This window comes from Antechinus flavipes, chromosome 3 (assembly GCF_016432865.1).
Source record: "Antechinus flavipes isolate AdamAnt ecotype Samford, QLD, Australia chromosome 3, AdamAnt_v2, whole genome shotgun sequence".
Taxonomy (NCBI): domain Eukaryota; kingdom Metazoa; phylum Chordata; class Mammalia; order Dasyuromorphia; family Dasyuridae; genus Antechinus; species Antechinus flavipes.
The window spans coordinates 588196707-588224007 of NC_067400.1; the positions used below are offsets into that span (position 1 = coordinate 588196707).

The 27301-nt window shown below is 44.1% G+C and overlaps 1 protein-coding gene and 1 long non-coding RNA gene across 4 annotated transcripts in view; one reads left to right on the plus strand and one right to left on the minus strand.

Annotated features, from left to right (window-relative positions):
- Positions 1–27301, minus strand: part of ARHGEF10L (Rho guanine nucleotide exchange factor 10 like) — a 221426-nt gene that overhangs the window by 110574 nt on the left and 83551 nt on the right. For 2 of the 3 annotated variants that reach the window (XM_051988404.1, XM_051988402.1), the window contains exons 5-7: positions 20340–20422; positions 19108–19191; positions 11155–11327 (exon numbers count right to left, since the gene is read on the minus strand). In XM_051988404.1, the coding sequence (XP_051844364.1) occupies positions 11155–11327; positions 19108–19191; positions 20340–20422 (340 nt within the window). Of the gene's footprint in view, positions 1–5181; positions 5299–11154; positions 11328–19107; positions 19192–20339; positions 20423–27301 lie in introns of all 3 variants that reach the window. The other variant, XM_051988406.1, reaches the window with a different exon arrangement.
- LOC127555806 (uncharacterized) overlaps positions 1–27301 on the plus strand; it is a 583775-nt gene that overhangs the window by 72877 nt on the left and 483597 nt on the right. The window lies entirely within an intron of this gene.

Below are 27301 nucleotides of genomic sequence, written 5' to 3' on the forward strand. Positions count from 1 at the left end.
CAGTAACTTGTCCAGAATTATAAGTGTCTGAGAAGAATTTGAATTCAGATCTTCCTGATTTCAGGTTCAATGCCCTACTCACAACTACCACCTGCTACTTGGTTTTTATTTTTTCTTCATTATCTCATTTGATCCTAATGATACTGTGAGATAAGTATCATTATTCCCATTTTACAGACGAGGAAGTTGAGGTTCAGAAGTGAAGACTCTCACCCAGGATCTTCCAATTATACAGACTCCCAAGTAGAGTATGACACCAAAGTCAGCGTTCTGTGGGTCTCAATTTTTTTATATAATATTCTTTTCCACAGCGAATTAAAACATACTACAGAAGGGTTGTGGGCAAAGGGCAGGGGATAGATTCAAATGTACATTTGTGATTCACAGCACACTTAGACGAAACTCTAAATAATATAGGGCTTCATCTTTCACCTGTCCAGTCATTTTGCTGATGTGGGAATTTCCAATGTAGGATTTTCCATCTGATGACAGATTTCAAATCACCTAAGATGGAAAACACCACAGACTTAAAACTAAAAGGAACTGTAGTGGTCCTGAAATCCTTTATCTCATTTTTCTAAAATTGGAAACTGAGGTACAGAAAGAGTTACACAGATCTACTAAATGTCTAAGGCAGGTTTTTCTGAGCTCTGGTCTTCCTGTCCCCAAGTCCAACATGTCTCTCTAATCTTCCTTCTATTACCAAAAGAGATGCTGTGAGGAGAACATCCTGAAAACCTTCAGATATTATCAAAAGATAAGCACTTCTCATTCTTGGAGTCAACACAGGTTTTATTATTCCACCTTTAAGATCCTGAGACTTTCAGGCAGACGACAACCTTTGGATGGGATATGATAGAAATACAGAGATAGAATCAGAAAGCCGATTATACCAGTCAGTGTCTGGATGACCTCCGACAAATCAATTACCCCGAGCCTCAATTTTCTTGTAAATTAGGGGAATTAAATGAGATGATCTCTAAGGTCCTACCTAACTCTGAAAATGGAACAAATGGCGGAGGTATTTCAGGGACAAGATACTCAAGTGACAGTAAACTGCCAGTGTGGACTCCTGGCATGGAAGGGGAGAGGTCTTGCCAGCTCCATCTCATTTAAGAGCCTCACTGGGTGCCTCCCACAGGCACCAGGAGATTTTTTTATCGTCCTCTTTATGATGATTTTTTTTTCTCTATTTAAGACACCCCATTACTGACAGGGATGCCCAGCCTCTTGTAAAGAGAGTTCCTGCTGGACCCTTTTCTGTTCTGTTTTCCTTGGCCCCCTTGGCCTCTGACCTTCAAAGGCTCAAAGTCTCCTTTTACGGAAAATGGAAAGGGAAGACGTTGCCTTTGATTTAATGTCTTAACTCAGAGTAAATCTGGGCAAGATGTTTCATGTTAACAGGGGCCTTAGTTTCCTGATGTCATAAAATGATGGTGTTGGTTACCACTTTCTAATGCTATACTTACTCTTCTAAGATTCCTCCCAACACTGACATCTAAGGGCCCTTTTAGCTCTAATATTCTGTATTCTAAGGGCCCTCCCAGCTCTGACCTCCAGGGTTCTAAGGGCCCCCAAGCTCTGACCTCCTGGGTTCTAAGCGCCCTCCCACCTCTGACCTCCTGGGTTCTAAGGGCCCTCCCAGCTCTGACCTCCAGGGTTCTAAGGGCCCCCAAGCTCTGACCTCCTGGGTTCTAAGCGCTCTCCCACCTCTGACCTCCTGGGTTTTAAGGGCCCTCCAGGCTCTGACCTCCTGGGTTCTAAGGGCCCTCCCAGCTCTGACCTCCAGGGTTCTAAGGGCCCCCAAGCTCTGACCTCCTGGGTTCTAAGCGCCCTCCCACCTCTGACCTCCTGGGTTTTAAGGGCCCTCCAGGCTCTGACCTCCTGGGTTCTAAGGGCCCCCCAGGCTCTGACCTCCTGGGTTCTAAGGGCCCTCCCAGCTCTGACATTTTCCCTTCTAACAGTCTTTCCAGACCTAACAGCAAACCTGTCACTGACCAACCTTATTTATGGTCTTAGATGACTCATTCCTCTCTCCCGACTTCCATTTTCTCCTTTAAAGGGAGCTCTCAGTCTTTTGAAAGTGACACATGCTGGAAAAAAGTCCAGGAACTTACAATCCAAGCTGGGCAGTTTGTGTGGTTGGTGTTTCAGGATTGAGGAGTTTCCCCAAAATGCAAGGGGGAGGGGCAGGTTCTGAAGGAGGGAAGGAGAGGAGAGCAGGAGACACAGGAAGTCCCTGACCGCAGCCTGGAGGCCTCATCCCCAGCTGTTAGTGACCGGGGCTTTCGGCTTCCTCCCGGCTTCTGCACAACCAGACCACCGGCTCCGGGAGGCAGGGACTGGGTCACCTGCAGGCTCTGCAGTGTGGTGGGAAGAGGGCCACCAGAGCTCCCCCAGCCCTCCCAGCCAAGTCCTTCACTTCACAGAAGAGGTAACTGAGGCCCACAGAGGCAGCTCCTACTCAACGAGAAGCTTCAGCACTTAATTCTCTGATGTGCTCTCGCACGGATAGATATGATAAATAAAGGGAAAATATGATACATGAGATCCATAGATGGGACTATTCCCAAGAACCAGGGCCTGAGAACTGGAATAAAGCCTAGAAGCCATCTCATCCATCCCCTTCAGCTTACAGATGGGGAAACTGAGGCCCATTGGAGAAAGAAACCATCCCCATCACCACCGTCATTTCTATAACTCTACAATGGACAGAGCCCTTCTCTCACAACCACCCTGGGAAGTAGCTGGCAAAGATTATTGATACCATTTTGCAGATGGAAAACTGAAACTTTATGTGATTTTTACCAGGGTCAAATGGCTAAGAAGTGCCGGATCCAGGCTTTCCCAGCTCCAAGTCTCTGCCCTTGTTCTGCCTGGGGGCATCATGTCAGAAAACAAAGTGGGCACAGACTTTCTCCCCTTTCTCCAGAGCAGTAACGCGCTAAAGCAGACCCGGACCTCTCTGAGAAGCCGTCCCTCCTTATATTTCTTCCCCGGGGATCACAGATTTGTAGCTCAAAGGGACCTTAAGAGCATCTAGTCAGGGCCCTCCTTTTACAGACAAGGAGACTGAGGCCCACAGAGACGCCCAATGTCCCACAGTCATTAAGTGGCAAGGGCAGGCTCAAACCCCCAGCCCTTAAACCCCAATATAGTATTCATTCTAGTTTGCCACATGGCCCCTCCTGTAAGAAATAAGAGTTTCTCCAGGGAGATGCAGCCAACTGGAGGCTCAATAGGATGGGGGGGAGCCCTGGCTTTGGCATCAGGGAACTTGGGTTCAAATCCCAGTCCTACTTCCGACACCCAAGAAAGTCGCAACCTCTTGGAGTCTCACTTTCTCCACCTTCTAAGGGACGGACAAGCTAGACCGAGGGCTCCGAGACGATGCCTTTTCAGTGACCCTCCGGCTCTCCTCCATACAAGCAGCAAGGCTTTGGAGAAACCCTGTGGCTCTCACTTTACTCGTCTGTAAGAAGACGAGATCAGAGGAGCTCTGAGATCTCAGCCAGCTCGGCGGTCTAAGCAACGGCCACCGTGAGAAGTCTAGGGGACGTCACTTCTCACATCTGTAAGGCCTTTAGTCCTCCGATAGTGGCCCAAACCATCTCAGAGGCGGTGAGTCGTCCATTCAGGACTCAATCTCCTCGTCCGAAATCTGACCTATAGGACGCTGACAGTCTCTTCCAGTTCGGAATTCTACAACTCTGGGAAACCGAGATGAGGCTGAAGGCAAGACTTCTTCATCCTTCAACATCAGACAACACGAGTCCCACTTGCTCAGAACTGGGACAAGGCAAGGTGTCCCGTGGGCCTTATTGTCCGCTAAAGGCTCAAAGCTTTTTCTGTTACACTTCTCACAAAATGAACTCAAAAGATGATGGGGAGAGAAGTTTTCTGGAATCTAAAATTTCATCATACAGATATATATATACATACATATATGTGCATATTATATATGTGTGTATGTGTCTATACACACATATTTAGGTATATCTCTACAGACACATATGTACACATTCATTTTATATGTGCATCTGTGCATATATACCATACGTATATGTTCATATTTATGTTTACCACATATGTTTAATATATGTACATGACTGAACACATAGTATACATACACACATTTCTATAGGCACATATGCACACGTGCATTTATACTTGCATATGTGTACATATATGTATACATATATTCACATATATCTATGTCTATCTCTACACAGACACATATATACACATATATTGTATGTATGTACTGTACACATATCTATACAGCTATATGTGTATACACACATCTATGTCTACACAGACACATCCACACACGTACATTTTACATATGCCCATGTATACATATTTGCACACTTGTATGTACATACCGTATATACTCGAGTACAAGCCGAGGAGGGGATTTTCTGCCCAAAAATTGGGCAGAAAAACTCAGCTTATACTCGAGTATATATGGTGTGTGCACATGCACAATCTATGTCTGACTATACAGGCACATGTGCACACATTCGTTTATATGCGCATGTGTACATATTTATACACATATGTCTGTATACACAGTCTCTCTGTGTCTAACTCTACACAGACACATACCGATCTATGTGCACTTTGTGTGTGCATGTGTGTCTGTATCTGCACCTGTATGTCCTTGTGCACATACACACACGTATCTGTAACTCCTCACCGACGCCCCACATGCACACACACACGTTAACAAAGAGACGAAGCCTCCAGCACAGCACAGCCCTGGGGATTACCCGAGCCCTGGCCCTGGGCCCCCCCTCCAGAACCCTGAAACAACCGAGGACCATTTCCAGGGGCAGCGGCACGGATTCACAGGAGAAATGCACGAGTAGTACAGAAGGCAGCCCCAGACCTACAGTCAGGAAGACCCGAGTTCAAATGCAGCCTCAGCCGTGTGACTCTGAGCAAATCACTTCAGCTCTGTTTGCCTCAGTTCCCTCATCTGTAAAATGGGGATTATATCAATTATATCAATAAAGTGAGAAAGTAAGATTTTCTTCACTCATCTCATCCGATGGGAAGCATCATCAGTTGCCCCCCAGGGGTTGCTGTGCAGAAGAAACGGGAGAGCACTTATACCCACTACGAGCACTATAAATGCCAGCTAATGCTGGGGGGGACTAAGGGTGGGGGGGACAATACCTTACAATCGTATCTCTGCTTCAGGTCCTGCATGTCTCTCCCCCCAACTCTTAAAGCCAAGATGTCCCTTTTAGTTCTGGCGTATCTCTCCTTTAGCCTAGACAGATCTGGAGAAAGCTGGAGCCCCCAAAGCAGCCGGGCGGGCACACGGGCAGGCGGGCGGGCAGCAGGCAGAAGAAAAGCAGGTGGAAGGAGCAGGCGGGAGAGGAAGGACACAAAACACAAACAAGAGGGAAGAGAAAAGAAACTCAGGTAAAGCAGCAGACAAAAGGCCAGGAGACACCGGAGGGACCGGGGTGGCGGGGGCTGGCAGACAGCCGGAGCCCCTCCCTCAAGGAGGCCTGGGGCAATGCACCCGTGGACAGAAAGACAGCAGCTGTGGGACCCCTGGGCCTTGGGAATCGAGCTGAACTCACATCCCTCAGGATGACCGGGAGGGCATCGACTTCCTCCATGACCATGACAGGGGAAGCTTTGCACACAGTAGGTCTTATGTTCTGTAAATGTTCACTGAGTGAATGAAATGAGCAAAGGAATAAATGCAGTGAATGAATCCATGAAGGAATGAATAAATGAAGAGTGAATGAAATAGAGTCTGATAATGGATGACATAGTCTAGATAGAAGGACAAAGGAACAAATTAATAACTAGATATTTGAACAAATGAATGATGGGTAGATGAAATTATAAACAGAACCAGTGACTAGTGAATGAATATATGAATGGATGGGTGGGTGGGCAGATGGATAAATGAATGAATATGTGAGGGAATGAATGAATAAAGTGGGAAAGTAAAATTTTCCTCACTCATCTCATATCATGGGAAGTATCATCAAAATTCCCAGGAGTCATGCAATCTCCAAATAAAAATGTTGATTTTTAATCTTATTTCTGTGTTTCTAGAAGACAGTTATATAACAAAATGAAGTCTTCTCTACATCCCTAGATTTTTCATCACTATTTTGAGATGCCATAATGAGATGTGATCCTGAGCTTCCTTCTAGTTCTTATATTCTGTGTTCTAAGTTTCCTCCCTCCTCCTAGCTCTGACCTCCTGGGTTCTAAGGGCCCTGCCAGCTCTGACATCTTTGGTTCTAAGGACCTCTCAGCTTTGATACTCTCTGTTCTATGGGTTTTGCCAGCTGCTTTTATTACTAATATCAGAATTCTAATAGGGCCTATGTCACAATTTTTGTCCATACCCATTGGCCAGTTGGATGACCCCTATCCCCTGGGTCCAAGACTTATAATTAAATCCCTAATGTCAGTGAATAGTCTCACATAATACCCTAGCTATAAAGGGAAGGACCAAGGATGTTTCATCGTTTGTATCATAAAAAAGATCTCAAATGATGAATAAGTCACAATGTCCTTCACAGACAAAAGAGAGAACAATATTTTTCTGTCTGCATGTTTATCATAAAAGGAATGAATATATATGTATATATACACATACATAAACATACATATATAAACAATATATGTATACATGTTTCTATATATATATATATGTCATGCATATGTAAATATGTATATACTCATATAGTTTATATATATAGCCTATATATATCTACATATAAGTGCTTAAATATATGCACGTGTGTATAAACAGAGAGTGTGTGTATTTACATGCACATATATGTATTTAGTAGAGGGAGCTGTATATATATACATTTGCATATGTATATACATAAATTATATATGTTTCCATGTTTCCATTTATACATGTGTGTGCATGTCAATGCTCTATCGACTGCCATCTGGTTGAATCTCTCTCTCTCTCTCTTTTTAATAAGGATCAGAGAGAGAGAGCTGGAAGGGGTCTTTGAGGAAATACAGTCTCCCCTCCGCTACACACAGACTTTATAGACTGAGGAAATTTCAGTGACTTGTCTACAGTCACACAGAGAATGGACGAGGTAGGGAGGGGGGAGTCGGGCTAATCTTCCAGGTGCATCTTTCTGTAAGGCAGGACACAGCACAGACAGCCAAGCAGAACGCAGGGGTCAGGCCATGCAGCGGCTTCACTGGGCAAGCTCATTTCATGCAATAAAGGATATTCAAGCGCCAAATGGCAAAGTCCCCCTCTGCAAACCATCTCCAGGAGGCTGCTTTTCCAGTGAGACATCCCCAGACCAGAGAAATAAAGGCAAGGGTTGCAGGGAGGGTGTAGGACTTACAATGATCTCCAGATGTGGCAAAGGACTTTTAGTTTGCCAACTGAGGTATTCCAAACCCTCCCCCAGACACCCCCCCCAATGCCAAGTGAGTGAATACAAGACCTTGGGCATTTAGGTATTGGGGTGGTAGAGAAACCCAGCCTCAGGCCTATTGCTAAAAGACTGCAATGACCAAGAGACCTCCAAGATATATTCCAAGTCCAGTGTCTTCTTGACAATTCATCAGTTAGGATGGGGATGGTCATCTTTCATGAAGGAAGCAGAAGGGAATGGAATAGTGAGTGACAGCCAGAGGAATAGGGAAGGGCCTGAAATCAAACAGAGGCCATTCATTCCAAACAGAAGGCCCAACAGGATCCTGCCCTCCCTAAGAAATGCACAGCTCCCCTCCAGAACAACTGTTTTGTCCACCAGCCTTTGAGCATCCAATTTTGGTACCCACCCCTCTCCTCCAATTTCAATTTCAACCAAACTCCTCCTTGCCCACCTAGGTCAAAGCTTATCAAGTCAGAATCAAAATTCACCTCCTCTAAAAGTTCTCTTGGACTTGGACATCAGTTTATCCTACTAATGTTGCTTCTCTTCCCCAATTCCAACAAGATTTTAAACCTTGTTTGTTTTTGGCACATATTGAAATTCTTGCACTAATTTCCTTTAAGCCCTAGCTAAAATCCTACTTCTTACAGGAAGCCTTCCCCAACCCCTCTTAATTTCAGTACTTTCCCTCTCTTCATTATGTCCTATTTTTCCCATATAAAACTTGCTTTTAAAAGTCTGCATGCTGTTCCTCCCCCATTAGATTGTAAGCAGAATTAAAAAGGAAGCAGAAATTGTCTTTTCCCTCTTTTTGTATCTCCAGAGCTTAGTGCAACACCTGGCACATAAAACATATATTAATTTAATGTTAATTAAATTGAATTGAATTATAGGGACTCAGAAAAATAAGTCACTGGCAACCTCCAAGTCTCAGTATTTTTCTCCACTTAATGATGAGGTCAGGCTAGATGTCTGTGGGGTCTCAGCTTTCAACCTCATCATTTCTGCTTGAGACACTCTGAGAATCTTTCATTGTTGTGACTTTGTAGTTAATAAGTTGTTTGCTCATTCAAACCCCACCTCTGGCACCATGGACAGGATGTGCTGGCTAGCCTAGATCTAGGTACCCAAAATAATAATACCTACAGGATCCCCTCCTAGGGCTGTTGTGAGGCTCACTTGAGATCGAATATTTTATAAAATGCTTTGCAAGCATTATCACTGCTTCTCTGGAACAATTCAGTATCTTCAGAACATATTTGGAGGCCCAGATTCAGTTCTAGGTATTAAAATTAAGAAAGCCAAAAAGGTGAGCCAGATTGTGTCCAGAGGTGAGCAAGTGGAATATTGAGAAGCTTAGAGACAACACTGAAAAGGCCTCCAGACTTTCTATGAAGAAGGTCTTTGACCGAGAGAATAGAAGACTTTATTAGGGTTGGTAGGTGGATCAAGATGGGGCATTATTATTTCCAAGGATGTAAAGGCTGCCATTGGACAAAGGAATTAGTTATTTTGCTCATTCCCAGAAGGCAGAACAAGAGCAATGGCAGAGCAGAGTGAAACATTGGAAATGGCACAAAATTCAAGAGGGAGAGGAACTGGTTTCAAATCTCCTTTGGACCATTTACTGCATCATGTTGGACAAGTCCCTGAACCTCCCTTAGTTTTATTTTTTTCCTCATCCATAAATGAGGAGATTGGACAGAATGACTTCCAAGTCTTTTAGACAAGAGAAACTCTGAGGAAAGTGGGGAAGGGTAGTCCTGGAGATAGCTAAATCTCTATCTGATTTACAGGGAGGCGAGTCTATAATTATTAGTTTTTTCATTTGGGTGATGATGAATCATCAGTAGGTTAAGACCCCTTACTGAGATGTTATAGCGGGTTCTTGATTGGGAGTAGGTTGAACTAAAATGTCTTCTGAGGTCCCATGAGTTCAAAGCTGGGTTCCAGTGACTTCTCCTTATGGTAAAGACAAGGAAGGGCCTTCTGGTTTCATTGATAAAAGAACACCCAGATAGACTCCCTCCAACAGAGCAAAATGGTTCCTTCTCTCCAATTTATGGCCTTAGAGAACTGCCAAGAGTATGAACAGTTAAATGATTTGTTCAGGGTCTCACAGGTCAGTATAAGTCTAAGGCAGGGCTGAACTCTCAGAATAAAGTGGGTTCTCAATAATTAACTTATTCACTAAAGCAGAGAAGTCTCCTGGGAGACTATACTGATCTAAGGGAGGAACCCTTCCCCTAGAGAGGAGGTGGAAGATACAGCAGAAAGAATACTGAGTCTGGCATTAGAGGTCCTGGGTTCAAATTTGACCTTTCCTGCTTACTGCCTGTGGGGCTTTAGGTAACCCCCATGTTACGCCATTTCCTCTTTTATAAATTGAAGGATTGAATTCCCTGATCATTAAAATTTTCTCTGATTATTCAGTCTCTGAGGCTATACTCTCTGACGTTCTTTCCACCTCTGAGATACATCTCTGAGGCCATTTTTCAGTCATGTCTGCCTCTTCTTGTCCCCATCTGGGCAGAGATACTGGAGTGGTTGGCTATTTCCTTCTCCAACTCGTTTTACAGATGAGGAAACTGAGGTAAAGCAGGGTAAATGACTTGCCCAGGATCACACGGCTAGTGAGTGTCAGATTTGAATTCAGATTTTCCTGACTCTAGCCACAGTGCTCTATCCACTGCTCTACCCAGCTGCCCAATAGGGCTAACCTAAAGAAGGTAAGGCTGGTACTCACCCAGGCTTCCCCTCACTCCCTACTTTTCCAACTGGACTAGGAGCCTGGGGGCCTTGAGCCCAACCTCTTCCACTCCAGCCAAAAGCAAACTTATTCCGCCATTCTACCCAGTGTAATAGAAAGGGCTGTCAATCTACTTCCCAATAATCTCACCAGCAAATGCCTTGCCCTGATTCTAATGAGAACTTTCTATTTGAATATTAAATTGCTTCAAGGCCTAGATCGTCTCCTTTCTCTGTGCTTAGCTTATCATGAGCCTTTGCTAGATTTAATTTTTTTTTTCATTCATTCATTTATTTATTCATGCAATTTCCAGCTCCTCAAAGAACTGGAAAGTGAGTGGATGCCCATCACTTGGAGAATGGCTAAATAAGCCATGGTACATGAAGGTAATGGAATATTATTGTTCTATAAAAATGATGAACAAGGACTACAGAAAAGCCTAGAAATTTTTACATAACTGATACTGAGTGAAACAAGCAGAACCAAGAATTCATTGTATACAATAACAGCAAGAATGTGCTATGGTCAACTGTGAGAGACTTGGTTCTTCTCAGTGGTTCAGATCCAAAGCAATCCCAATAGACTTTGGACAGAAAATGCCATCTGCATCCAGAAAAAGAAGGAGACTGAATGTAAATCAACACATGCTATGTTCACTTCCTATTTCTGTTTTTTGGTTTTTTCCTTTTGCTCTGATTTTTCTCTCCCAGTATGATTCATAAAGCAACCTGCATTAAAAATAAATTAGGAGCAGCTAGTTGGTTCAGTGTATAGAGCACCAGCCCTGACATCAGGAGGACTTGAGTTCAAATCTGGCCTCAGACACATAACACTTCCTGTTGTGTGGCCCTGGGCAAGTCACTTAACCCCAATTTGCCTTAGCAAAAATAAATAAATAAGTAAATAAGTATATACAGACAGACATAATTTTACTAGGAAAAATAGTTACAGCTCCTCCTTTGTCTGGTCCCCAACTACTCCCGGCACCTTCCAGGCCACTTGCCCTACCTTGGGCTGGAAAGACACGCGGTGTTTGGTGGGCTCCACTTCTGGTTTGACCTCTTCTTCCCCGGAGTCTTCACTGTAGCTCTCGAACTCACTGGAGCTCCAGCCTAGGTCTTCTGACTCCCTCGGGCCTCCTTCTCGGTGGACATTCTCATAAATCAGGCTCCTCTCTGACCCTGAAGACCAACAGAGGATGAACAAGGGCTGAGCAGGGCTGGGGAGCCTGAGGGTTTGGAAATCTTGAAGGGAAACACCAGGAATTTTTGGATTCACAGATTATACATTAAAACCGAAAGGCTCTAAGACCTTTCAGCCCAGAAAAAAGCAAATATGACTTGGAAGGTCAGCAGAAAAGGTCTGTCAGGAAGGTGAGAGAGCCTTGGGAAAAGTGAAAGGTTCTAGAGGAAGAGGGACTCACAAAGATTATAGTTTAATCCAATCCCCTTCACTTTACAGATGGGGAAACTGATGACAAAATAAACTGTGATTTAACTAAAGTAACAAAGATAATGTCTGAGTAGATTTGAGCCCAAACTTTGGAGTCAATTCTACTGCATCTAACCTCCCCCCTCTTGCTTTTGAAATGAGGACAGAAGCACAGAGAGATGAAGGGACTTTTTTAGGCTAAGACAAGTAGTTAGGAAATATAGAAGAACTGCACGTGTTTAACATATATTGGATTGTTTACTATCTAGGGAAAGGGGGTGGAGGGAAGGGAAGGAGAAAATTTGAAACAAGAGGTTTTGCAAGGGTTAATGTCAAAAACTATCTTTGCATGTATTTTAAAAATAAAAAGCTATTGTAAGAAAAAGAAAATGTCTAGTGGGTAGAGGCTCAAGCCCAGGGCATGAGCTTCCTTCCCCTAGGCTACAGCGCCTCCAACTTGAGTAAACCAAGCCTAGCAATCGCAACCAGAGCACTCTGGGACATACAAAAACAAAAGTACTGACTCTTCTGCATGCAACACAGTAGAAAGGATTCTAAATGTGAGTCAAAAAAGCCAGCGGGATTCAGTAGAAATAGCAATGGATTTAGAATCAGAGCATCCAAGTTCAGATCCCCTTTCTGTTGTTTTCCCATTTGATCTCTCTGACCCTCAGTTTACTCAACTGTGAAATGAAGAGCTGGTTCTTAATGACCTCAAAGATTCTTCCTGCTTCTCAGACTCAGATCCCATAAGACTGAGATTCAAATCCCAGCTTTGATATGAGCCTCCCTAAGCCTCCTCTTCCTCATCAGAGTTGGGATATAAAATTAGCCCAGATGGTCTGGGTAGCTGGGTAGCGGATTGAACAGCTGGCTTGGAATCAGGAAGACATCTTCCTGAGTTCAAATCTGGCCCCAGAAACTCAGTAGTTGGGTGACCCTGGACAAGTCACTTTATCCTGTTTGCCTCAGTTTCCTTATCTGTAAAATGGCTGGAGAAGGAAATGGCAAACCATTCCCATATCTCTGCCAAGAAGACCCCAAAAATCACAAAGATTCCGACATGAACAACAGCAAAGAAAACATCTAATCGTTTACTGAGCCTAAAATCAATCCCTTCCTCCAAACACACGTATTTATGTATTTCCAAATAAGGTAATATTTGCAAAGCACCTAGCATGATGCTTTGGTACATAGTAGGTGCTACATAAATTCTTGTTGTTATTATTATCATTATTAACTATCATCACCGTCATCATCATCATAATCACAATTTTTTTAGGGAAGCATTTGAACACACACTTGACCATATGGATGTCCCCACTAGGGGGAGCTCCTATCCCAGCATCCTCAGGCCCCTTCTCTTTTCCCAGGGCATGGATGCAGCCTAAGACTCACAACTCTTCTTGCCAGTTCTTTTCTTTAGGAGACTCCATTAGGGTGGGAGCGAGCAGAGAGAGGGAATTTTTTTTAGAGCTGGTAGGGACCTTAGCAAACATGTAGTCCAATAGAATCATTTTACAGATAAGGAAACTGAGGTCCAAAGGGACAAAGGGATTTTCCCACGGTCTTGGGAGAAGTTACTAGCAAAGCCGGAAAGGTTATTAGAACACAGACTGTTGGAACTTGAGGATCATTTAGTCCCGATTTCAGATTTGACAGGTAAGGAAACTGATGCACAGGAGAAGTGACTTGTGTAATATCACACGGACAACTTAGGGGCAAAGCCAAGACTAGAAAACAGGCTCCTGGCCACCAAATGTTCTTTTCACCATCCAGCTTTCAAGTCCCAGATAAAAATGTACCTTCTCCAGGTAGTCTTTCCCAACCCACTATGAGAGTCTAGTACCTCCCCTCTAATTTATCCTATCTAAATCTTCCTCTACTTAATAGTTTGCATGTTGCCTCCTCCATTGGGCTGTAAGTTCCTCAAAGATAGAGATCATCTTTTACCTTTCTTTGTATCCCTAGTGATCAACAGATAGTAGGCTTCTAATAAATGTTTATTGACTGATCAGCAGATAATAGGGTTCTTAATAAATGCTCATTGACTGATCAGCTCAAATTTACAGGGGGAAAAAAGAATTCCTCTAAAAGAAATGCAGACTTTGGGTCTGATGATTTGATGGAATACTAGTAGTAATGAGCAAGTGCTCACACCCAGAGCCATTTTTGGCTCTACTCCCTTTTGTAGCATTTGAAAATATAGAGAGATAAGAGACAAATAAAGAAAGGACAAGCTGGCAGAGAAAAGATACTGGAAACCTGAAATGTGAGTGTTTCTGAGAAGACTGAATGGTTCAATCAGAAAATCTTTGGCCAGATCTCAGACCCTTTTCCCAGTAAGCACCTCAACATGAAAGCTCTGTCCACTCTGGAGGGCTCCAAAACAGAGGAGCTCTACCTGGCTAACACGGCCAGCAGCCACCACCTTCTCTTCCAGCCCTCCATTAGACAGTGGCCCCACCTAGAGGAGCAGCCCTCATCTCCCTTCTGGGAGCCTCAGAATAGGTCCCTTCCCAGACCCCACCTTCCATCTAAAGGAAGACGGGGCTGCGTCAGCAGAAGAAAAAATCAGTACAAAGCTTCACTGGCAGCCCAGCCTTGTGATGAGGAAAAACTTTAGGGAACATTTTAAGCAGAATGTGTCACACAATGACCTTTCAGGCAAAGCCACTGATTTTCAGAATCACTGGCCCCTAAGTTGGTAATAACCTTCCCTCTCCCACCTCCCACCCGCAGATTTAATAGCTCTTGGTTTGTACCTTGGAGGTCCAAACTAGTGGCGGTCTGGGGATTTGGGGGCAGGCAGATGGACATCATCATATTTCTCTCCCACACTGAGTTCCACTCAATTCAATCCACTATTTATTAATTCCTTAGTGTGTTCAGTGCTCCAGGAAGATGGGGACCGTGTCTCAACTAATTTCAAATTTCTTCTCACAAACTAGAACCACCTACGTGAGCCTTTCCTCAGTTACCTTCCTTCTATTCTATGTGTATCGTGTAAGTAATGTGTGCGTTCTTAACATGTTGTCTCCCCTATTAAAATGTAAGTTCTTGAGGGCAGGGCCTGGTTTTATATGTGCGCCTCCTACCTTTTGCTGCAATAAAATAATATTTATATATATGTATTTTTCGTACTCATACACATATGCATAATATATGTTTCTATTTTGTGTTTTCTATATGTCTATGTAGGTATACAAATTGTGTGTGTGTGTGGTTGCTCTTAGAATGTAAGTTGCTTGAGGTCAGGGCCTAACTTTTGTCTTCTGTCTGCCCAGTTAGGGCACATATTAAACACTAAAAATGCTTGTTAATTTATTAGCAGGCCGGCTCAAAAAAAAAAAAAAAAAAACCTGTGAGAGAAGCAGTGTCCATGCTCATTTTGCAAGAAGGGAAGGGAAGAAGCATTTACTAAGCGCCCACCATCTGTAAGCGCTGTGTACTACGGCTCAAAGAGCAGAATGTAGGTTTATGGCTAGTATGCGTATATAAATGAGTGTGTGTGTATGTGTGTGTTAGCTAGCTGTATTGGGGACATTACCTAGGGATTCATTGTGAGCTTCAAATAATGTCTGTGCTGCCCTTTGCCTGCCTTTTTTCACCAAAGAAATGTCACCTTTTATTACCACATTTTATTGTTTAATAATTTTTCAATCATGTCTGACTCTTCATGACCCCATTTGGGGTTTTCTTGGCAGATACTGGAGTGTTTGCCCTTTCTTTCTCCAGTTCATTTTACAGATGAGGAAACCAAGGCAAACACGGTGAATGACTGGCTCAAGGTCACACAGCTAAGGAAGCATGCGAAGCCAGATTTGTATTCAGAAAGATGAGTCTGACTCCAGACCCAACGCTCTGTAGACTATGGCGCCTCCTAATTGCCCCTCCTTCCTGATTAGAGCTTCCTGACTCCAAGCCCAGTGTTCTGCACACTATGGCGCTCCCTAGTTGTCCCTTTTTTCCTGACCCCAGACCCAACTCTCTGTGCACTGTGGCGCCCCCTAGCTGCCCCTTCTTTCCTAATTAGATCTTCCTGACTCCAAGCCCAGTGTTCTGGGCAATATGGCGCCCCCAGCTGTCCCTTCTTTCCTAATCAGAACTTCCTGACTCTAGACCCAGTGCTCTGTGCATTATAGCTCCCCCTACCTGCCCCTTTCCTGATTAGATCTTCCTGACTCCAAGCCCAGTGTTTTGCACACTATGGCGCCCCCTAGTAGTCCCTTCTTTCCTGATTAGAACTTCCTGACCCCAGACCTAGTGCTCTGTGCACTATGGCGCTCCCTACCTGCTCCTTCTTTCCTGATTAGAACTTCCTGACTCCAGACCCAGTGCTCTGTGCACTATGGCGCCCCCTACCTGCCCCTTCTTTCCTGATTAGAACTTCCTGACTCCAGACCCAGTGTTCTGTGCACTATGGCGCCCCCTACCTGTCCCTTCTTTCTTAATTAGAACTTCCCCGACTCCAGACCCAGTGCTCTGTGCAGTATGATGCTCCCTAGCTGCCCCTTCTTTCCTAATTAGAACTTCCTGACCCCAGACTCAGTGCTCTGTGCACTCTGGTGCTCCCTAGCTGCCCCTTCTTTCCTAATTAGAACTTCCTGACCCCAGACCTAGTGCTCTGTGCACTATGGCACCCCCAGCTACCCCCCTTTCCTGATTAGATTTGACTCCAAGCCCAGCGCTCTGTGCACTATGGTGCCCCCTACCTGTCCCTTCTTTCTTAATTAGAACTTCCTGACTCCAGACCCAGTGCTCTGTGCAGTATGGTGCTCCCTAGCTGCCCCTTCTTTCCTAATTAGAACTTCCTGACTCCAGACCCAGTGCTCTGTGCAGTATGATGCTCCCTAGCTGCCCCTTCTTTCCTAATTAGAACTTCCTGACCCCAGACTCAGTGCTCTGTGCAGTATGATGCTCCCTAGCTGCCCCTTCTTTCCTAATTAGAACTTCCTGACTCCAGACCCAGTGTTCTGTGCACTATGGCGCCCCCTACCTGTCCCTTCTTTCTTAATTAGAACTTCCTGACTCCAGACCCAGTGCTCTGTGCAGTATGATGCTCCCTAGCTGCCCCTTCTTTCCTAATTAGAACTTCCTGACCCCAGACTCAGTGCTCTGTGCACTCTGGTGCTCCCTAGCTGTCCCTTCTTTCCTAATTAGAACTTCCTGACTCCAGACCCAGTGTTCTGTGCACTATGGCGCCCCCTACCTGTCCCTTCTTTCTTAATTAGAACTTCCTGACTCCAGACCCAGCGCTCTGTGCACTATGGCGCCCCCTACCTGTCCCTTCTTTCCTAATTAGGACTTCCTGACTCCAGACTCAGTGCTCTGTGCACTATGGTGCTCCCTAGCTGTCCCTTCTTTCCTAATTAGAACTTCCTGACTCCAGACCCAGTGCTCTGTGCACTCTGGTGCTCCCTAGCTGTCCCTTCTTTCCTAATTAGAACTTCCTGACCCCAGACCTAGTGCTCTGTGCACTATGGCACCCCCCTTTCCTGATTAGATTTGACTCCAAGCCCAGTGCTCTGTGCACTATGGTGCCCCTTAGCTGTCCCCGTTTTTCTGATTAGTCCTTCCTAACTCCAGGCCCAGCACTCTTTGCACCATGGCGCCCCCTAGCTACCCTGTGATTATGTATGATTCCCTATTTCCTGACTGATTCATTATCATCAGGCACATAGCAGAGTGTCTTTGTTTACTTAGGACCTAGAACTTATAACATGGATGGATCTCCTACATGAGAGGTGTCAAACTCAAGCTTCACTGGCTGCAAGCCTTAAGCAGGGGCCAAAACAAATTAAAATATAGTTGGAAAATGTTTAATAAAACAAATCAACATATATTTTGTTAATTTGTGATTTTCTAAGTCAATATGTCACCGGCAAGTATTCAATTCTATTTGAGTCCAATCAGTGAATCCAAATGACTATTTTACAAAGGAGGAAACCAAGGTGATTTAGCCAACATGACCTAATTAGCAAGAAGGAACATTAGCATTCTTTGCCTCCAAGTTTACCTAGATAGAGTTGAGAATTCAGACTCCAGCAGCAAAAAACACACATGTCTGATATTTAACTGGGAGCCCAACATTCTGAAGATGTCCAACAGAGAAAGAGTTAATAATGATAATTATCATTATCATGACTGTGTTGATAATTATCATCAGGACTCATGCATATTTAAAGCCTTGGAGTTTACAAAGTACCTCTTTTTTTCTAGACTTGTATTACTTGTGAATATACTCCCTCCACCAATGCATATCCATCAAAGTCAAGGAATGAGCATATATTAAGCACCTACTGTATGCCAGGGTGCGTGTTAAGTATTGGGCATACAAAAATGGAATAAAAAACTTCTTCTTCTGAAAGAGCTTGGTCTAATATAACAGGGCTTCTAAAACTTTGTCCATTCACAATCTCTTTTTGCTACCAAAGAAAATTTTACATGATTCTGGATATATAAATATATAAAATCAAACATTCACAGATAATAAATCATGATTTCAGAATCCCATATTCAGTTACAAAATCCCATAAGGAATCACAAACCACCATTTAAGAAGCTTTGTAATAGAGGACATCACATGAAAACAACTGTACAGAAACAAGCTTCGATAAGCATAAGGCACTAGAAAAGGCACAGTGGTGAGAAGGATCCGAAAAGACTTCCTGTAGAGGGTGGGACTTTAGGCAGACCTTGGAAGGAGCCAGTTATTCTATAACTTCCTATTTTGGAGGAGTGTCTGGGATACTGTGAAGTTAAATGACCTATCCAGGGTTATTTAGTCAATATGTGAGATAGACAGGACTCGAATCCAACTCCTCGTGACTTTAAGGTTGGCCTTCTGTCAGCTTCTCCCTGTTCCCTCTCTATGAAGCAATTTCCTTGCAATAACCCAGTGAATTGTTCAGGGCAGGTATTCTCACCTCCACCTTACAGGAGATGAACCATTCTCTCATGTCATGTCTCTGGCAAATATCTGTGTGAAAACTTGATCTCCCAAATCTCTCTGTGTGTTCTTCCCAGGTATAGGGCCTCTAAACACCACCTTAGAAGTTTCCGGGCCATCCACTAAGGACCTGATGACCAAACTACAGACTTTTGTGGTCCCAGGGACGGTTTGGGAGGTCATGCTGATAGCCCTGGGCTGGATCCCAGCTCTGTTCCTTACTACCTGTGAATCTAAGTAAGTTACTTCCCTCATGTTGGGCTCAGTTTTCTCCTCTGTGAAATGACAGAAATGAGGGAGCTCCACTAGCAGGAACATAGTCTAAGAACCCTCCCAGCTCTGAAATTCTCTATCCTTCGGTAACATATAATGCATTGGAACCTGAGATACTTAATAAATGTTAGAGTATCCCCTCACCAAACTCCACTGATCTCTGAATCAAGATTGGACTGAACGTGGTTTTTCAAAACAAGACAAAGAAGTCTCAGGCTGTGAACGGGGCAGCCCAGGACAAGGACCAGGAAAGCCTCCCACGCCAGCCCTCTTCTCCATCCCCGAAAGCGCGCAGCAGGCCATACCGTGCTGGTGAGAGTCCAGGTTCTCGCAGGGGACGTCATCGTAAATCACATCTTCTTCCAAGATGGGGAAAGTGAAACGGTCAACTGGGAGATGAAGAGAGAAGGGAGCGAGGGAAGAGACAAAAACAGAGACGGAGAGAGCAAGGTCAGCATGGAGCAACTCTGCCTGCTGCTGGGGAGGGGCCTTTCAGGCTGACTTCAGAACTGCACCAGTGGCCAGCTCCCAGCTTTGGGAGTTGGGCTCCAGGCTAAAAACCTCAACTGCATCCCGAGTCTCCCTCCAGATGCCTCGACATCAGAGTCTGAAGGCTTCAGGAGAAGAGATGGGGGGGAGGAGGGGGTGCGAGAAAGAGAGAGGGCTCACTCTAATGGCTATTAGCTAGATCACCTCTCTCACCCTCCCCCCTCTACCATCTCCTCTGCAGTCAGGCGTCACTACCAAAGCCTTCTCCTGCCCCACCCACCATCCTTCCTGCGATCTATGAGCCATCTACCAGCCGCTTCAGACATCAGCAGAGTCCCAGAATCCCTGGGGGAGAGGGTCTCCCCACTGCTGGGCCTCAGAGTTGCAGGTTCCCTGGGCCAAGAGCCAACTAAGTAAAAATGACTGAAGCTGCTTCCAGGAATGGAAGCAGTGGGTCAGCCCCACCTGCCAGGACAACACTGCAAAGGAGGCCTCTTCTCTCCCCAACCCCAAGGTAAGTTGGGCTTCCTTAGTAGGCTGGAATAACAAGGTCCTGGTGCAGGGTGAAGTCCCTAAACTCCTCATCCTCCCAGGATGCACTCCTGGTGCACTCCAGCTCCCCCATCAGAGAGGGGGATGGTCCATTTTATCTCTGCCAAAGGTCTGAGGGTCCACCAAGGCTCAGAAAAATTTAGGGAGTTGGCTGTTCCCCCACATCCTAGGTCATCACCCCAGACTATGGTTCTATTATTGGTCTATAGTTTTCTAGTTCTATAATTCTGTGGAACAAAGGCCAAATGGCCCTTTAGTACAAAGATTCTAAGACCCAATATGGCCCTTCCTCTCTCATTACGGATGATCCTTTTGATAACTTTTACAAGCATCTTTCTGTATCAGAAGTCATACAGATTCCTGCCCTCAGAGATAGAATCCTATCTTTTTTCGAGGCGGGGGGAGAGAGGCAGGGATGAAAGCAGACTATTTTATTCTCTTTCAAAAGAAAGTCGCTTATACATATAAAGTCCCCCCCAAACCAAGGAACCCATACCTCGGCGAGTGCTCTTCCGCTTCCAGCTGGAACGCCGATTCCCAGCTCCCACAGGTTCTCCATTGCTCACCACAGCCAGGATCCTGCAAGGAGAAAGATACCACAAGGCTGGAGAGGGCAGAAAACAGCCCAAGCTAAGTCATCAGGACAGGGACACAATCCTAGCAGAACAGGCAAGGGGGCATCGTACCCATCAGAGTCAGGCCCACATCTAAGCAAGGGACAAAATCAGGGGACTTAGTCTAGCCCAACATAGCCAGAACTCATTATATAACCTTGAGCAAACTTCTCTTCAGTTTCTCCATTTGTAAAATTTGGGATAAAACTGCCCAATTCACAAGGTTGTAAGTTTCATATACAATATACATGAAAGTGCTTCGGAAAGTCTGAAGTGAATGGACATAGAGGCCCTGTTATGCTCCTTACCTGTAGGTCAACTCAACACTCATTCACTCATTCAACGAATAATTATTTTGCACCTACAAGGGGCAATGGGTCAACATGAAGGATGGAAAAAGCCTTTGTGAAGAATTTAGGAAAGATCCCTGGATGGCGAGACACGGTTGGATCCTGGCCTGCAGTGGTAGAAAGGGGCATCCACGCTTGATGAGAACATACATTCACCCAAGGATCAAAAAGGCCTTTGAATAATGCTCAGGGGGAGACACAGAGGAAAAGTAAGGAGTCGTCCCCAACCCAGGAGCATGTAAATGGATGAGGTTGTGATTGTTTGACAAAGAGGTCCTGACAGGAAAGTGAATTGGAATTAAGTGAGGAAGGGCCGGGCAAGGGCATCTGCCTCACTTTCCCCTCCAGAGCCCTCTGGGTCCAGTCACATTTATTAAACAGACAGGCTTGGAGTCTTAAAAGACTCCAGTTCAAATCCTACCTCAGATACTTGGTAGTTGTGTGAGCCCGCCCCTACCCCCACACCTGACAAGTAACTTAACCACTGTCTGATTTAGTTTCCTCCTCAAATGGGGATAATAATAGTACCTACTTTCCAAAGTTGTAGTGGAGATGAAATGAGATAATAATTGAGCTAATAAGAGATATTAATTATGATGTTATTAATTATGATACATACTACTATTAATCACTAGGAAGTACTTTGCAAACTGAAACAGCTAGTTATTAACTACGTGTTCAGCACTGACGTTTCAGAGACAAAAGAGAAATCATCTTCAAGGCGTTTACATTCACTTAGGAGAAGATGATGCAAGAGGAGGTAGGGGCCAAGGAAGGAGTATGGGTCAGGGGAGAACCAGAGATGGTGAGTAAAAGCATTGGACAGCACTGCTATATCCTTTCCCACTAAGGATGAGAGCCTGAAGCCTTTTCCTAATTCCCCCATCCCACTCCAGATATTAAGAGCTTCCCCTCAAAAAAAATTGTTTTAATTCTCTTCTACTTATTTTGCATAGACTTTGCATAGATATATGTACATGATAGAATATAAGAGCCTAGAAGATCATTTCTTTTCTTCTCTTTGCATCATCAGCATCTAGCACATTGTATCAGTCCTTTTCAGTCATGTCCAATTTTCTATAACATCTTACAGCTTCTGAAGTACTTTCTTCACAAGGAATCCCTGAAATAGGTTCATTTTACAGATGAAAAAACTGAGGCTCAGAGAGGTTAAATGACTTTGGCTGTTTTCTTTCTGTATAATAAGGTAGGACAGACAAGGTGATTCCTTCTGATGCTTGACTTATTTGCACACAGTCACACCAAACCCACCTTCACTCTCCTCCTGGGGCCATCTTTTTTACCTTCTTTTTGGGTATAGTCTTTCCTTCTTAGAATAAAAGCTCCCATGCCTAAGGAGCTATTAAATAGTGCATATCCTTTGATCTAGCAGTCTCTCTACTTTGTCTGTATCCCAAAGGTATCATAAAAGAGGGGAAAGGACCCACAAAAATGTTTGTGGTAGCCCTTTTTGTAGGGGCAAGAAACTGGAAACTGAGGGGATACCCATCAGTGGGAGAATGGCTGCATAAGTTATGGCATATGACTCTTATGGAATATTATTGTTCTGTAAGAAACGACCAGCAGGATGATTTCAGAAAAATCTGGAGAGACTCACATGAACTGATGCTGAGTGAAACGAGCAGAACCAAGAGAATGTTGAACACAGCAACAACAAGATTATGTGATGATCAACTTGGTTCTTTTCAACAATGAGGTGAACCAAGACAGTTCTCATAAACTTGTAATATAAAATGCCATCTGCATCCAGAGAAGGAACTTTGGAGACTGAATGCAGATCAAGGGACACTATTTCACCTCGTTGTTGTTGTTTCTCATGGTTTTTCCCCTTTGATCTGATTTTTCTTTCCCAACATGACGAATATGGAAATGTTCAAAATGATTGTGCATGTATAACCTCTATCAGATTGCTTGCCATCTTAGGCAAGAGGAAGAGAAGGAAAGGAGGGAGAAAAATTTGGAACTTAAAATCTTACAAAAAAGAAGGTTGAAAATGATCTTTACATGTAATTAGAAAAAAATTAGTATTTAAAAATGAGAGGCGGGGAGAGAATGTAAGTTACTTGAGGACAGGAACTGTCAGAGTTTAGCACACAGTTAAGTCTTTATAAATGCTTATAGACTTGCCAGGCAGGATTTGAATCCAGATGGTAGTATCTGGGAGCTTCAATTTAGAAGGGAACTTAGATTAGATTAGAAATCTAATCAAGGGGAGACCATGAACATTTAAAAATTGCTTAGGGTTCTGGTCAACTAATCCAATTCCCAAATGACTTACCATAGTCCTTCTGCTATGGGTCAATATTTGATCCAGATTTCCTGATTCCAAATGTAATATTAATTGCATTATGACACTGTTTGCTTTGGTGGGGAAGTACCTGTTCTTTGAAGTTATAAAATCCAATGGTGAATCCTGAAAGTCATTTACTAAGTATGACTATCATCATTCATTAACTTTTCAAATCCTTAGTTTCATCGTGGGGGGATGAATTAGATGATTCTTACAGAGGTAGCTCCAAGCTCTAAATGGTATGATCTCCTTCCTCCTGGCCACCTTCCTCAACCACTACAACAGACACGGGAGGATTGGGGGTAGGGAACACAACGCCACCTCCAGCTTGAAGAGTGCCCTTCCCCCATGCTATTTCAGGACATCCTTATCTCTGCTTCAGAACACTCCCTCCTTTCTAGGATACTTCCTAGACCAGGAATCAAATTAAGTCTGCCATTATTCCTATATAGAGTATGTCAACCTACTTCCCCGTAGTCTTGCTCACTATGATGAAAGTGTCCCTCCTTGGCTACCCCTCTATTAAATAAATACAATTATCCCTTCCACATCATGGGGTTAAGGGCCTGCTGCCCCCCTTGAACTATAAAATTTGAATAAAATAAAAATTTTTGACCATCCCCAAGAATATAGAAGGGATAACTGTAGTTTCCCCCAAAATAATTAGTTGTTCTCCTCAGCAAAGAAGACACTTTTAAATTTGTAACCCCAGTGGTTAGTGAATATTTAACTTTTAGTAAGTGATTAATAAATGCTTCTTCATTCATATAAATAGAAATGGGAAAAAAGAAGAAAAAAAAATATGAATGGATCAAACAAGCTAATTAAACAAACAAATAAACAAACAAATGGGAGAGGGTGAATTGGAAAGCAAGGATTAGAACCTGGGTGTGCTTTACAGGCATTAGCTCACTTGACTTTGCTTTCAGTTGGGAAGCTCTGGGATGCCAGTATGAATGCTACCCTGTGGGGGTGGTCTGGAGGGGCAGCCAACATTCCTGTGAGGGGAGCGTGTAGACAGCATGCGTTCCAAGGAAAGAGCTGGTACCTGCCCCAACCTGCAAGGCTTGGGAGGATGGGAGAGTGGCTATTCCCTGCCACCAGCCCTGAGCAGCCAGTAGGCTTCCTGGGGGCCACAGAAGGGAGGTTCATTAAAGCAGAAGGTCATTGCTTCTTTGCATCACAGCCCTCTCCAGCAATGTCTGAGGAAGCCCGGTGGGTGGTGCAGTGAGTGGCTAAGGACCCTGGGTTTGAATACTGATTCAATCACTTCCTAGCTCTGAGACACAGGCTGAGTCTCTCAATTTCTTCCTGTCTCAGTTTCTTCATCTGTAAAATAGCGCCCTGTCTGAAGGTGATGAATCAAATGTTAAAACATTTTAAAATGCTTTTGAATCCTCAAAGTGCTCTGTAAATGCTAGCTATCATCACTACTATAATGTAATATACTATCTATATAATATACTATACTATATATATACTATAATATAATAATACTATAGTATAATAATATACTATATTATTTTGTTGTAGATGTTTCCTCCATTAGATTATGAGCTCCACGAAGGTCAGTACTGTACTTTTTTACTGTCTGTATCCTCAGAGCTTGGTATACTGTAAGTGCTTAATAAATGCTTGTTCCTTGATTGACTTCTCTAACAATAGAAAATCTATGAGCAAAGCACCATGTAAGCTCTAAAGAGATACACAAAAGGACAATGATACTTTGAGGTTCTTCTTGGACAGCGGGACTTCCCACTTAGCAGTTCTGGAAGGGCAGGGTCAAAAGCGAGAGGGAAGGACGGGGCTCTGAGGGGCGCCATGTGGGCCGTTTCCTCCCACACAACAGTCAGCTGCAGCCCACAAGGCCCCACATCATTAGGGAATCTCACTGGGCAGCCGCCACCTTTCCCACCACTAAGCCCAATGGGAAGGAGCTGGGCCATCCCAAGTCAGGCCTGTGTGGATTCCTCTGAGCACTGGACAAAGGCCCAGGCCCTCTCCTCCTGGACATGCAAAGTGTGACCAAACAGAGACCATGTTCGCTAAGCAGTGGGGAGTCTTCAGCATCCAACTCATGCATCCTCTACTCCATAACCTCCAATTGGTTACCTATTACCTCCATAACATAAAGCTACCATTTGGTATTGAAAGCTCTCCCCAACAGGGTCCCTTCCCACAGTCCCAGGCTTCTTATACCTGACTCCTTCTCATGCACACACTCCACAGTCCAAACAATTGCTGTTCTGTATACATGAGTATTCATTCCCACCTCCAGGCTTTTGCATGGGCTGCATCCCGATACCTAGAAAGCTCTCCCTCTTTTCCTCAAGCTCTTAACCCCTCTGGCTTCTTTAATGACTCAGCCACCTTTTCCAAAAGACCCTTCAGAGTCCTCCAGTTACTATGCGTGCTTCTCCTCTGAAGTTAGCTTGTATCTCCTCTGTATGGATTCCTTGAGATATTATTATTAATAATAATGATAATAATAATATTGACGATAATATTATTGTTAATAATAATAAATAATGGAGCAATTATCATAAAGCTATGTACAATAACAACTTATAATAACATATATAATAATATAATAATAACTTAAATAGTACTTAAGGGTTTACAAAACACTTTACAACTAGTATCTCATTTGATTCTCATAAAAAAAACTATCTTACAGATAAGGAAAATGAGACAGACAGAGATTAGATGTCTTGCCCAGACTCACAGTCATTGTCAGAGGATTTGAATTCAAATCATCCTTAATATAATAGTAACAGCCAACATTTATGCTGCACTACAATGTACCAGACACTATGCTGTGCACTTTACAAATATTATCTCAGTTGATGCTCACAGTAACTCTGGGAGGTAGATGCTATATTTATCCCCGTTTTAAAGATGAGGAAACCGAGGCAGAGTTAAGTGACTTCGCCAGGGTCACACAGCTAGTGTCTGAAGCTGGAACTCGATCTTCCTGACTCCAGGCCCTGCACTCTATTGGATGCACCACCTAGTTGCCCCTTAATAATAAATAGCAGTTAGTATTTATATAGCACCTCCTATGTACCTGTAATAAGCTTTCCAAGTTGAGCACTTTGTTAATATTATCTCATTTGATTTTTACTACAACTCTGCGATGGAGGTGCTGTTTTTATCTGGAAGATGAGGAAACTGAAGCAGGGGTGAAGTGCTCTCTCAGGGGTCATCCAGCTGGTCAAAGCTAGATTCTGAATGAATTCTTCCTGACTCCAGGCTCAGTGCTTTGGATGAATGAATACTGTTTCAGTAATACCAAACCATGAGAGCAAGTTTTCTCCACCTCTGTTTTGCTCATCTGTAAAATGGGTAATTAGAACATTTAACTTGAAGATTTTTGTAGTTTAAATAAAATTACACAAAACACTTTGTAAACCTGAAAGGGCTATACTCTACAATATAGTCTAGACTGTCTTCTTCATAAATCTTGGAGGTGTTCAATACTCTGGTGATCACAGTATAGGTGCAGAAACATACAAGAGACCCCCATGCACAGTTCAGCCTTGCAATGTCCCCCGTAGCTCTCTACCACCAAGAGTCTTCATCCCTTCAAATGCTGGCTCCTATTTCACCCAAATTTCTGGGGGTCCCTACCTCGGAGACTGGGCTGCCCATCCCCTCCCATCCCCTCCTGCACCCACCACTCCAAGATTCGGCACCTTCCTTTTTGTCTCCCAACTACAGATGGCTAGAGCACACTCCCAAGACCCCATGGGATGAATGCCAAAATCACTGGCTCTCCCTGCATCACTGACCCACCCGCTCCCACTCCAGTCTCTGCCCTGTAAGCCCCGGGCAGCATACTCAGGCTGGGCTTCCCTGCTGCCCTTTCCTTCTCCCTTCTCTCCTCTCCTCCTTGTCCCCTCTGCTGCCCGGCCCTGACTAAGGAAGTCTTATGAGAACTTGGCAGCTGAGGGCAGCCATTATCTCTCTAAGCAAACACAGCAACTCCTCCCCAAAGGCTCCATAATGGAAGGGCTCTCAAATCAAGAAGGAACAAGGTATTTCATCCTTATCTGGACTTGCTTACAGAACAGCCCTCTTCCTTTCTAGGGAGGGGCAGGAGACACGGGCCAAGGAAACAATCAGACAACCCCAGAAGGAGCCCTGCCTCCTACCCCAGGTGGAAAGCACCGGTAAGGAAGGC